Source organism: Vicugna pacos, chromosome 19, assembly GCF_048564905.1.
Source record: "Vicugna pacos chromosome 19, VicPac4, whole genome shotgun sequence".
In the NCBI taxonomy this organism is placed as follows: domain Eukaryota; kingdom Metazoa; phylum Chordata; class Mammalia; order Artiodactyla; family Camelidae; genus Vicugna; species Vicugna pacos.
In genome coordinates, this window is record NC_133005.1 from 38,408,408 (window position 1) to 38,422,408 (window position 14,001).

Here is a 14,001-nt window from a genome sequence, read left to right on the forward strand (position 1 = left end):
ACCATGTGCACACGTGTTTATGATGGTGGCATCTAGTGGGTAGAGGCCAGGGATGTTGCTAATCACCCAGTGATGCACAGGACAGCCCTGACACCTATGCCAGAATCACTTGAATTGTTGGTTAAATCTACTTTCAGAAGCCTCAACTGGGGATGAGGGTGGTTAAGGGCAGACCCCAGGAACCTGCATTTTTAAAGCACTCCCAAGTTATATGCTCAAACTACCCTCTAAGCCTTGGCTACGCGAAGGGTGGTCCCCAGAGCGCTGACATCAGCATAACCAGAGAGTTAGTTAGAAATGCAGAACCTCAGGTCCCAGACTTCCAGAACCAATCTGCACTTTAACGAGATCCCCAGGTGATTCCCATGCACATTAAAACTGGAGTACACCACAACCCCAAGCCAGTGCTTCTCAAACACCTGTGCATCAGAATCACCTGGAGGGCTTGTTAAGGTATGGCAGCTCGGGGTCCACCTCTGCAGCTCCCGATTCAGTATGTCTGGAGTGGAGCTGACAAGTTTTTCATTTCTAACAAGTTCCCAGCTGATGCTTTTAGTCTGGGGACCACACTTTTGAGAATTCCTGCCTTGTGAGAAGGGAAACTGGCTCAGAGGAAATGCTGCTCAAGACTGCAGGGCTACAAGCTTTCAGCTCATTTGAACTCACGCTTCCCAGACCTACAGTCCAGCTTATGTCCCTCAGAGGAAGACACAAAATCTTGCATTGTTTAGCAATTCACTTGTTAAAAAGAAAGTCATTAAACTCTTGAGAGTTTTCAATCCCACAGAAACCACATAAGACTGAATAGCTGGAATCTCAGTGAGAGGTTGTAAAGCACAAAGGTTTAGGAAACTGACCAGGAAGCTAGTTGGTAAGTTTCAAATTCCAATTCTATCTTTTTATTAGCTGTGTGACCCCAGATAAGTTACTCAACTTCCCTGTTCCTCAGTTTCCACGTTTGTAAAATAGAGATTATAGCCCCTATCTCACAGGTTTAGGTGAAGATTAAATTCTTCTACTTACAGACCTTACACATAAAGTAAGAGGACCTTATACAGTAGCCAGGACTGTATAAATGTTAATGGTTTTATTCACCGACGTGTACACATGTGAGCCACCAGATTCTCAGGGAGAGGGAAACACATTGTGCAACGCACACTTGAAGATGGGAGACTGATGAGTTAAAGCTATCAGAAACCTGTGCCCAAGGCCATAAAGGGTCACCCATGCAGAATCCAGAGAGGCATGAGGGGCCTCCAGAGGCGACTTCCTTCACCTTTAAGCATCCGGGAAAGCAAGGAAGGTCGGAAGCACAGTCTCCTGAGACAGGTACAGCTGGGGCAGAGGCCCCTCTGGTCTGAAGGAAGGGGTGGGCCACATTTGACAGTCTGAACTCAGTTTACCACAGTGGCCATTTTAACCCTTTGAGAAACTGTCTTGAGGCAGTTCCTCCACAAGCTTGTTTTCCTGCCCCTCTTATTTTCCCACTGGTGGTGACTGTCTATCAACTGACCCGCTCCATTGTATTTCTTCCAAAAGCTACAGGAGTTGCAAAGTGAGTTAAGAGTGGCTCAACCTTAAAAAAAAAAAAAAAAAGAAAAGAAAAAAGTCGGGCCTCTTGCTCAGCCTCCTAACAGACCTAACACGCCTGGAGGGGGCCCATCAGTTGGAAGGCCTCTCTTCTCCTCCGTGGTGGCTGCTGTCGGGGTGCGCCGGCACCCTTAGTGCTGCTCTGTACAAAACACCCTCCCCAGCCCTTCCAGACACAAGGGCAAGGCTCCAGGAGGTGCCCTCCAAGTGTTGTTTGCCGGAATGAAAAGTAGCCCATGACACTCATTTTGAACAGCCTGGGTTTATTCAGGGAGGATTCAACCTCCTCAGTAACTCCCCAATTCTTTTACAGGGGATCAGCAAGCGCCCTGCCCCCAACCCAGGAAGACCCTCCCGCTCCACCTACCTGTCCCCGTCCTAGGCCTTGAACACAAAGGCAGTTACGGCATTTTGGTTATGGTAGCCAAGCTTTAGTTTTAAACACAAACCATCAGTGTAGGAGTGGCTGCGTTAAGTAAGCTTCGCTCCTCCACTGCCTCCTTGGGAGCGTGTGGTCATCAAAGCCCACCAGACAGGCTGCGCTGCTGGAGGTAGGATCTTTCTGGCGGAAGAGACTAGATGCCTCCCCCCACCCTCTTGCTAAGCAAAAGGCAGCAGCTAACCTGGGCGGGAGGGCAGGTGGAGAGCAGAGAGATGGTCAAGCAGAAACCTACACAGTCTTATCTGAGTGCAAGATCACCAGAAAGGGAAGCGCCTGAGAAATGCAGATTCCCCGACTCCGCCCCCACCCCTGAGATTCCAACGCGTGAGGAGGGGGAGAGGAGCCTGAGGGTAGATCGAGGAATTCAGCGAATTCTCGAAGCTTCCTACCTGAAGGCTCTTCAGAAGCAGAGCTCGCAGGCCCACGGGGTAAGAAATAGTGCTCCGGGGGCTTAGAGCAGTCTAGGGACCCCCCCCCCCCCGCCCCAGCCTCGGGCATCCGGGGAGAGCCCGCGAAATCCCGCCGCGGCACTGCCCTGCTCACTCCCCGACCCCCCCATGGCTCCTCTTCACTTAAGAGTCAAAGACCTTATTGGATCCCGGGCCCGCATCACTTGTCAGACCTCAGTCAGTCCCGCTCCAGGCTCCAGCCTGGCTGACGCCCTAGGCCTCCGCACTTGCTGTTCCCTCTGCCTTGGAACGCTCTCCCCTCCGCCATCTCCAGGGCTCGCTCCCTTAACAACCTGCAGATTTTTACTCGACGGTGCCTTCCTTCGAGGCGGTCTCTGGATAATCTCCCCCCATCTAACTCCCTTCCCAACTTTATGTTTTCCCCAGCGCTCACCCCTAACACACTTCACGCTCCACCGCTTTATCTCGTGTGCCATCTAGCTCGTCCCCACTGGGCCATAAGCTCCAAGGACCGGAATTTTGTCCTCCTTGTTCATTGCTATGTCTCTCTCCAGCACCCGGTCCCGGGGTCCTGGCAGAAACTCAGACATTTTCCAGATATTCCCTCTCCATCCCGCGGAAAGACGCCCGGGGCCCGGGTCTCAGAACGCCCACCTTCCAGGCGCACAGACCCAGCCCGGAGCCAAGGAGGTCGGGGACCCGGGTGCCGGCGCACCCCGAAGACAGCCTCGGAAGGTCTCAGAGCATCCTTCCAACGCGTTCGGGAGACGAACCTTCATTGAATAGCTTTTAGGGGGAGTGGCAGCAGGAATCCACGCAGGGAGCGACGTAATTTACCCAAGGAGGGTGAATTTACAAGGAGAGGGTGTGTAATTTACAAAGGCGGGGGGTAGCGAGGTCGGAGCCCCAGAACTCGAGTTGGAAGCTGCACCCACCCTTCCACGCCCGGTGGCGGGGGCCTCGCACCGGCGCGGGTCTGGGGAACGACCGAGAAACTGCCTCCAGCCCTGGGTCGGGCGTCCGCAGCGCTACTCACCCGGCTCCCCCACCACCTCCGGGGCCGCCTCGGCGAACTCCTGGCGTTCAGGCTGCGGCTCCTCGGAGCTGAAGTGCTGGGGATTGGCCTGCTTGCGCCGCGACATGGCGTGAGGATCCGGGCTCCGGCGCGTCCCTACGAGTGGCCGGCCGGCCTCACACAACCAATTCCCGGAGTTCGGAAATTACACCCCCCACCACCCCGCCTCGGCCAGAGCGCGCATGTCCCGGCAATTCGGCTCTTCAGCGGAGCAGGGCGATTTATCAGGCGCCCTGACGGCCGATTGGACCAGAGCCAAGGCCTCAGGACTCCAGGGGAAGCGTGGTCCGCACCCGGGCAGCCCGCACCACCTGGGAGCTTGTTAGAAATGCAGACTCTCGGGCTCCACCCTAGCCCCGCTGAATCAGAATCTGCATTTTAACAAGCTCCCCAGGTGATTCGCATGCACATTAAAGTTTGAGAAACCGTGTCTGCATTTTAACGAGATCCCCAGGTGATTCGTTTGCCCATTAAAATTTTAGAAGCACTGCTCTCCTCCAACTTTAATGTGCGCACGAATCACTGGGGATCTCGTTAAAATGCAGATTCTGCCTCAGTGGGTCTGGGGTGGGGCCTGAGCGTCTGTATTTCTAACGAGCTCCCAGGTGGTGCCGTCGCGGCGGCTGCTGCGCGGGCTGCGCTTTTAGATTCTGACTTAATTGATCTGGACTGAAACTTTGGCACTGGGATATATATATTTTAAAAAGCTCTCCAGGTTATTCTGATGTGCAGCCAAGGTTGAGAAGCACGACTTCCACTCGTGGCTGCATATTCGAATTTAAAATTTAAATGAGACTAGAGTGTCTCCAATTGCAGAGTGAACCACTGGTCCTGGAAGAGCTGGTTAAAAATGCAGATTCCGAAAGTTCTGGCTTCAGGCGGCGGGGCCCAGGAATCTGTACTGCTAAGCAGCGTCTCCCTCGCGCTCCCCCCCGCCCAGCCGCGCCGCGGCTCCGGGATTCTGGCGCCCGGGGTCTGAGACCACACAGATGAAGCCTCGGGGCCAACAGGGGCGAGGGCCCCGCCCAGCAGGTGACTGAGGCGTGGTCCTCCGGGGGTTGAGCTAATTGGCGTTCGTGCTCAGACTGGCTGGGCTCTTGATGAGACCCGAGGGGGACCCCTCCTTGCACCAGGTAAACGACAACCAACAGAGAGCAAGAAAGCCACCTACATGCCCCAGGTGTTTACTTTCTTCAAGTTGGGGAGTTACTTAAGGCAAGGCTGTGTGCCCCAAGCTTGCCCGAACCTGAGAATCACGTGTGGGCCTTGGTTAAAACAGACCCAGGTTCAGCTCTGACCCCGTGGGGTGGGGCCTGGGAATCCGTATTTCTGACAGCGCCTCGGGTGAGTTTTTCGCTGTGGCTTGCTCGGGCCCTTTGGGGTTTCGCAGCGTCCTGTAATTCGCCTTCTGTGAGGTTCCCGTTGACAAACCCTAGGGGACTGCCTGCGAGATGAGCATTTTTATATTTCTCAAAAACAGAGCTATTATCCTCAAACTGCCCGTTGATTTTCAAGTTGTGAATTGATGGTAGTGATGTTTGTGTAATGCCAGGTGAAGTTACTCGAGGTTAAATTTTTCGAGGCGAATTTTTTTTAAAGCAACTTTTATAGTTTTCTCTGGGGAGGGGGTGTGTAGCTACACATATACGTAAAGCCATTTCAACACATACATGTGTGCTTGTGTTTACCTGTGTCCTTTTGGAATGTTTCAGAAGGATACTGGGTCATCAGGGGACAGTAGTTGCCTCTGGGGAAGTTAAAAGAGGAAATGCACCCAGCCAAGAGGTTGGGCGACATCTGATACCCCTTTTTCCTACTTGAGGTGTGTATCTGGGTTTGTTTTTGCCGCCTCTGTAGCTCATTTCTTCAGCTTGGGTGTACACAATGGGATTAATCAATGTTTGGTGCAAGACCCCTTTGTCATCACTGATCCACCCCTCGCCTGTATGTGGTTACTTGTTTGTTCCTTGGTTTGCTACGACATAGTACCAGGAAGCCCACTGCCCCAAGCTAGGACCTTAACTAGAACCTGCATTTCTCATATGTCCTTCTTTATTTCTCCCCAATTTAATAGCGATCAACCTAAACCCTTCATACTTCATTCCTTTGGTGCTTCTTATAAGCAAAGTTGGGTTTTTTTGTGCACTTACATGTATTCCTAAAAAAATAGCAGTTTTATTTTTTTCAAATGAAGGTACTGGAGAGTGAACCCAGGACCTCATGCATGCTAAGCATGCATTTTACCACTGAGCTATATACCCTTTCTCCTCAACAATTTTAATTTTTAAAGAACTTCATAGAAAAGATATGTAATCTTCCAGGAATTGCTCCCCTCACCCCATTTATCATATTGCTAAGATCATCCAGATTGTCACGGTTCACACATCTTGACTGATGTGTAATATTCCATGGTGTGAAAATACCAGTGTATTCATCTGCCCTCCTGTTGATGGGCACTTGGGTGGTTTCCCAGTCTTTGCTATGTGCATAGTGCAGCTATGATCTATGACCTCTGTAGCAAGTGTCAGCTTCTTAAATGAATGTATACACTGGTTGGATTATATGTGACTGTGTAAGAAATAATACAAAAGAAAAGAAGAGGAGAAATAATGCTACAGTGGAGGCACCAATTTTCACTTCCCCCAGCAAGGTCAGAGGTGCCACGGAGCCACGACCTTTCCCAAACTGGGTATTATCAGCTGTCTTAACTCTTGCCAATCAAACTGACAATACAATGATATTTCACCATGCTCTAGATTTGCATTTTCCCTGCATGTATTATTTCAAAAAAAAAACCCAAAATGAAAATGATCAATGTTTTCCACAAATATAATGACAGCAGCTGATTAAAACTTGATTCCTTTTTTGAAGGCATTATGTTAATATTTTACAATACAGCCATTCGAAGTTATGGTCCTAAATTAAGTTTATTACCATGTTTGGTTTTAATGGCTTGATTTTAAGGGTCGTAACTGAAAAACTGAAGGAAGAAACCCTCACAGGGTATGTAGATCTAAATGAAAGCAAAATATCTGCGTAGTCAGTCAGGAGTCTCCCTTTTTAGCCCCGCCCACCATTTATACACACTGACTGTTCATTGTCTTTGAAATCCAGCTTGGAAATGTTCATCATGAGAGCCCCTGCTACTCAACCTGGGGCTTTGGCAAATTAAACTGAAGAGGGTGCATTACTGTATTTTTAACAAGTGGATTTCAAACCCACTGAAGCTCTTTATTTGGAAGATGTTTAAACAGATGAGGAAATTCTGTTTTAAGTTTAAACACGTGGATAGAGATTTTTATAGGTGACAATTTTTCATTATTTTCAGCAACAAAATCACCTAACAAGGGAATCAACTAGACATGCATTTCAAAGTACTCCATAGGCTGTTTCTCTTGGAAACTAGTTACTTTCACCTTCTTTATATACATATCACCTTTATCCTGATTTATTTTTTAAATTTTATTTATTTATTATTATATTATCTTTTTGGGGGGAGGAGGTAATTAGGTTTATTTTATTTCTAGAGGCAGTACTGGGGATTGAACCCAGGACCTCGTGCATGCTAAGCATGTGTTCTACCACTTGAGCTATACCCTCCCCCTTTATCCTGACTTATTTTTAATGGTTGTTAGGTTGGCCCCTTCCTTCACAGAGAAAGTTAGTAACTTCTCAACCCTTGTCATTTCGTAAAAGAAAAATGGAGAATATTTGTAATTTTGATAACATAAGTATTTTGCCAAGAGATAAAGTATTCCTTTGAGTTACATGGAAGATTCTCCTAGCTGCTCTACATCTCCTTACAAAGCATTACAAAGATTCCAGAGGCAGTAGGACGTAATTACTAAGCACACGGACTGGGACTGGCCTGGGTGAGAATCCGGGCTCTGTTTCCATTGACCTGGAGAAAGCTGCCCTGTGCCCCAGTTTTCTCATCAATAAAATGGCGATGCTAAGACAGCCAGGGTGGTTGGGAGGATGAATGAATTCGTATATGTAAAGTACACGGAGCAATGTCTACCACAGAGGCAATGCTCTGTGAATGTTAACAGTCACTAATAATAACAGGGTAAGAGTGGCAGTTATCTGTAATCGTAGCTAACACTCGTCTAGAATTGGTGGCTCCAATGAACTCGGCACAGATATTCTATTTTATGTGGAAATAAATTGGAAGCAAACAAGCCTGGGCTGATCTTACCCAACCCTTCTGAGCTGCAGATTTCCCATGCCAGAAATACCCGTTTCTCTCTCTATATTAAACGAGTATTATAATAAGTTAATATAGTAATATAATAAAGTATTACTCATTTAATATTGGTCAAGTAATTGCTTTCTTAAGAGAAACAGATAACAGTTTCATCATCTCTCTGATTGTCCTGGGCCTCCTGCGGGTGTGTGAGCACCCTGCCTGGGTCGTGTTCTCCTAAGCCACCTCACTTCTGTCATTATCACTAAGTACTTTCCACTGTGGATACAGGGATGAATGAAGAAATATTTATCCAGATAAAAATGATTCCCAAATGGGGTGTAAAGCTGGACAGGAGCAAAGCTCATTTCTTCATCTGCCAATAATTCACTTCTTTGTTCATCTGATGATAATCTGAGCCCAGACTATTGCCTCGCTCTGTTCCAGGTGCTGGGGCTGGAGGAATAGGCAGAGCAAGATCCGGCAGGGCAGTCAGAGAAGGAATGAAGGAATGATTGAATGAATGAATGAACGAACGAACACACAGGTCATTTCAGATAGCGATGGGTGCGGCAATCAAGGTGAAATGGAGCGGTGTGATGAAGAGTGGTACTGGGGGCAGTACCTGAGTCTGGCTGGAAGTGACGTTTGAGCTAAAACCTGAATGTAACAGGCAGCCCTGGGAAGAAGGGAGGGAGCATTCCAGGGGGAGGAAACAGTAACTGCAAAGGCTCTCGGGAGATCGGCTCTGGTGTGTTTGAAGAAAAGTAAGAAGATTCAGTGACTAGCTGGCTCCCAGAGAAGATGAATGTGGCTGCTAAGAATTTGAAAAAAGATGTCCAGGCTCACTTATGATTAAAGAAATGCAAGTTAAAAATACATTGAAGTCCTGTTTTATATCCTGACTGAATAGAAAAGATTAAACACACACACACATTGGTAAAGGTGAGCATATGCTGTGATCCAGCCATTCCTCCCTCACTGCACGTCTCAAACTGTGCGCGGGCATCACTGGGGACCTTGTTAAAATGCAGGTTTTATTTTCAGTGCTTCTCAAACTTTAATGTGCAGAAGAGTGTCCTGGGGATCGTGTTAAATGCAGATTCTGGGCAACAAACCTATAAGAGGCATTTGCAGCCTCACTAATTATAAAGGAATGAGTATTAACCATAAATTCCTCTTTTTTCCTTTCACCTACCAGATCAGTAGGATGTAGGAATGGTGATAACACGGACTGCTCGTAAGAGTGCAGGGAGATTAGGTTTCTACCGCATTGCCAGTGGGAGTATGAATGTTTGCAGCCACTTTGGGGGGCAGTTCGGCCATCAGTCTTTCAATGTGCCCTGCCAATGACCCACAAGGGCTGATTTCCATCCTTTCTTCTCCACATGTGCACAAGGGGGCAGGTCCAAATATGTTGCAACACCATTGTTGTAGCAAAAACATTTGGGATACGACCTAAATGCCCGACAGGTTATCCCTGGGGACATGACAGCAGCATTTGTGACGCAGTTGTTTGAGTGACTGACATCATGCCGTATACCTTTTTGTAATCTTTTAAGTTTCAAAATTTTAAATAAAATCTGGCACACATACAAGAATGTATAAAACAGCGGGGAAGGTAGAGCTCAGTGGTAGAGTGCGTGCTTAGCGTGCACGAGGTCCTTGGTTCAGTTCCTAGCCCCTCCATTTAAAACAAACAAATAAATAAATAAACCTAATTACCGCCCCTCCAAATAAAAATAAAGGTTTAGATTATGTAAAAAAATCAAAAAAGAATATATAAAACATAAATGTGCAATTTAAGGAATTAAAATACCTGGGTAACCACCACCAACGAACATTCCTAGTACTAAAGAAACCCTTCGCCTGTTTCCACCCATCAGCTTCTCCTTCCTTCCACCACCTTCTTCCAGTCTTTAATTTTGTGTAATAATTACTTTAAAATAGTTTTGTCACCTAAATAACATGTTGCTTAGTGTTGCCCCTTGTTGACCTGGATGGCTAATTTTCCTTCACTTGCCTCTTAAGGCTGTGAGATTCCACCCGTTGCTGCAGGCAGCTGTAGTTCAGTCATTGTCACCCTGTGACGATACCACACCTCATCTGCACCTTCACCGCCAATGGCTGATCTCCAATTTGGTAATTAGAGCAATGTAGCTGTGAACATTTTTGCACAGGTTTCCTGACTCATGTGTGTGAGCTCCTCTGCGCCCAGAATCTGCATTTACCGAGATCCCCCCTGGTGATTCGCACACATGGTAAGTTTGAGAAGTGCAGTGTGGGAGGAATAGCATACGCTTATGTTCAACTTTCCTAGGAAATGCCAAACTATATTTCAACGTGGCTATGTTAATTTGTTTGTTTTGAGGAGGAGGTAATCAGATTTATTTATTTATCTGTTTATTTAATGAAGGTACTGGGGATTGAACCCAGGACCTCATGCAGGCAAAGCACGTGCTCGATCACTAAGCTATACCCTCCCCGCCTTATATTAATTTCTATTCCCATCAGCATCTATAACTTCTTAAATTAAAATGAAAAGAAAAAAAACTAGCTAACAAGTCAGTAGGGCGCAGTCTTAGTTGAAAGTGGAAATAACCACAATACAAATCCTCAGTTATTCCTCCTCTTTCCTTTCTGCTCCTCCACTCCAGCCCCTCCCCTTCATGGATTAGAATTTGAAATGATGAGATGAAATATAGGAGGAGGGTACTGTATAAGCAACAATGTGGATCAGGACTTCTATTTACAGTGAAAACAACCTCCAGTTCACTGCTGGTCCACCCCCACCCCACCAGGTTTGGAATTTCCTGAACTGTAAAGGAATGTTATCCAAGAATAGGAATCCTAAGCTTCTAGACCCGGGGCACAGTGTGGCACACCGGGGTTGGTCAGCTCTCTTACCTGCTCTTGAGAAAAATGAGTTTCTCATCTCTTTCTGGTGACATTGAAATCACCCAGATCATCTGTCATTTCAGGATCTTTTAGTGTTTTCATATCTTACAGCACACAGTCTCCTTGACTCTGACATTTTCCAACAGGGCTTGGTCCCATGACCATTTCGTTTGTTTACCAGACATTAGTTGGGTTCCAACTGGTTGTGAGGTGCTATGCTAACCTCTAGGAATGCAACACTAAGGCTTAAGGAAGTCACAGAGCAATCAAGAGGAAAAATAAAGAGACAGGCAGTGCCATACAGTGTGATGAAGATTCACACAGTGGTCAGACAAAGCTTCCTGCAAGAGGCAGATTCATAACCTCAGATGTATAGGAAGAGCAGGTCTTAGGCAGAAAGAAAAGTGAGGCGAAGAGGGTTCCAGGCAGAGGGAATAGCTTGTGCAAAGTCCAGCTCTGGCCAGGGTGGGCTCAACGTAACCCAGTGTAGCTCCCTGACCACTCCTGGGGTATTTACACACCAAAGGAAAGAGACAGAAGGACTGCCCTCTGCGTTTGCTGAATTGGGATGATGTTAAGCTGGAGTTGCCTGTGACTATATCTTTCTCCCATTTTCAGAAGAAACCACCTGCAAGGGGGAAGAATAAAGCCAAGCAAAGGCCAGCAGTGAAGAACGTGATCATGAAACAAGAGGCTACACACGAGCATCTCCCTGCTTTAGGTCTCAGGGTCCCTGGAGCAGCCTTGACCCTGGGGTTTCTTTCTTAGATTTTGGAAACGACCTAGTGTCTGTCCAGGAAGTCTTCTTACTTCTGGTAGTTTTATGTGTCTTCTGTCACATGTAACCAAGACAGTGGTAAAAATACCTGGTCAAGCTGTAGAGAAAGGGCGGAGAGGAACTCCCCTTACCTAAAGTCAGGAGGAAGCAAAAACCCTACGGAAGGAGCAGCCATGAGGTGTGTAAATCGCAGGGAATAGAGGGTGAGGTGCAGAACAGAGAAAAGAAGCCAAACGACCAAACAAATGTGGAATAGCTCGTTTACAGCAGAGAAAATACCAAGAACTCCCAGAGCGAATACACGTTGGTTCCCGTGTCTGATCGCCTGCAAGCCTGGGGGGCGAACTTTTATTATCTTGTACTGCAGATACCTCTGTTGTTATCACCTGAGTCTCAGAGGCACTTAAGCCCCAGTTTAAAAGGCCCTTTAAGAATCAGCTAGTTTCACATGAGTTGATATGGGATGATTTCTGAATCTTCAGCCCTGAGTGGGTGGAGCAAACTGCTCCACCCGTTCAAGATGCCTGGTGTACGGAAAAAATGTCTGGTGCATAGTAGGTACTTAATAAACGTTCATGAATGAACCCTGAGTGAGAAAAGGAAGGCAAAGTACAAGACAGTATGTTGAGCAAAGACCTTTAAGAAGAAATAATGAAAAAGAAGAAACTAAAACTATACATACAAGCATATGGTAAGCACGTGATTGCCTTTGGGGAAGGGAGCTGGGAATCCGGTGTGGAAAGAGTAATTTTTCATCGTATACCTCTTGGAATGTTTGAAATTTTTTTCACTCTCTGCATGTATTACTTTTTCAATTAAAAATACTGCAGTGACAGATAAATATGATAAAGCATAAAGAGTAATATGTTAATGATAGAATATTTGTGGAAAGAATGTGGGTGTTCACCAAACTTTTTCTTTCCCCCCACTTTGCTGTATGAAATGTTTTAGGAAGAAAAATTGCTGGGACGTTTTTACTTTAAAAAGTTCCCTATCTGATGAAATCAAAGGCCAGCCCCAAAGCACTGGTACCCACCCAGCTCTCAGAAGGAAGGAGAGGTCCCATGGTGGTGGTGGGGGGCATCTTTCTGCTTAAGGGTGCTAAGGTTTGCACTGTTAGACTGGAAACATCTGAGCTGGCTTCTCTGCTAAGTGCAAGGGCTGAGTCTAAAGCCATGACTTCTACATTGATGTGGCCCCCAGTTCTGCCCAGTTGGGGTCCACAGATAGTGACAATAGATCCCCAAAGAGCTTCTCTCTTTGGGATGTAAGTGCAAGACAAGATGGGGCTTTTTTCATCATGCTTGCACTGAAAGTGATTTTAAAGTGGTATTGTAGGGAAAACATTATTTCACTCACTCAAATAAATGCTAAACACAGAATATGGCAATTCAGTAGGTGATCATAAAGTGAGTTTTTTCACTAATAGTCTCCTGCATTAGTTTCTGCTGTGTAACAAACAACCCCAAAATCTCAGTGGCTTTCGATAACAAATATTTATGGTCTTCTTTATGGGCCTGTAAGTCACTGTGGCTCTGCTGGGTTGGGTTGAGGTCAACTCCATGTGTCTGCTCATTTCCCCTTCAGGTTTTAGCTACACAGGGCATGTTCTTCTCATGACAGGTCACGTGAGAGCAAGAGGATGAGCCAAATTGTACAGCACATTTAAAACCCCTCTTCCCACTGGCCAACACAAATCACATGGCTTTGCCCAAAGTCAATGGGGCCAGGAAGCCACCCTACCCACCATGACACCAATGGATAAGTATGATTCTGCACCAGGGAGAGAGTGCCGAGTTGGAAACAAAAATCTAATCTGTCACAGCTCCTGATGTTGAAAACAGGAATAGAATCACACAGCAAAGAATAAACAGATTGATAAACTTGATACACTTACAGTAATAATATATTTATATCTAAACCATTAGGTCAGAACCCAAACTCTGATCAGCTCTGTGGCATGTGGCATTATTTTTCTTGAAAAAACTGACCCACGGATATGAAAGTCTGATCTTTGCCTTGCTGCATTGTGTTGCTGTATTCTACCACTAGGGCAAGGCATTACTTGACAGCTTCTGGGCTGGGCCTCCCATCTGTTAGGGTGTATTAGAAGCTGACTTGCACCTGCTCTCCCAGCGTAATTATCACTAGTGCCACCTCACTCTCAAAGGTGTCCCAGTTTGATGTCCCAGGCTGGATGATGAACTGTATGATCATCTTATGTACACGTATACATGTGATGCTGCTTCTCCAGAAGTAAACAACTCTCCCAGGATCTAATATTCCACAAGGAGCACCTTTTCCTTTCTAGAAAAACGCTCCAATTATAAGTAACCTCTCTCCTTCAGACCCTCACGTGTTCTAGTCCACCTTAGAATGCTCACCCCCCACTTCCATGTTCTCTGATTTCAATGATCATTTTGACTTTCCAGGAGCAGCCTCCCCTGGGCCACCCAAATCTGGGTTATGTGGGTTCCCCGTTGTCTTGCTGTGTCCCCTGTTAGAGCATTTATGTGCTGCGACAAATGTTTATTTGCTCACCTGCCTTATTAGTGTGTGAGCTCCCAGAGGGCAAGGACCCTCCCTGCCTCATGTCAGACTGTCATATGCCCCTTTGGCAAT

At 46.7% G+C, this 14,001-nt stretch overlaps 1 protein-coding gene across 2 annotated transcripts in view; it reads right to left on the reverse strand.

Moving 5' to 3' along the window:
* Nucleotides 1–14,001, reverse strand: part of ZFP64 (ZFP64 zinc finger protein) — a 66,527-nt gene that overhangs the window by 13,948 nt on the left and 38,578 nt on the right. The window contains exon 1 of one of the 2 annotated variants that reach the window (XM_031687691.2): nucleotides 3,479–4,344. The exons of the other annotated variant lie outside the window; for it this stretch is intronic. Coding sequence (XP_031543551.2) covers nucleotides 3,479–3,584 — 106 coding nt within the window. The 5' untranslated portion in view covers nucleotides 3,585–4,344. Of the gene's footprint in view, nucleotides 1–3,478; nucleotides 4,345–14,001 lie in introns of those variants that run through there. 2 annotated transcript variants of the gene reach the window in all.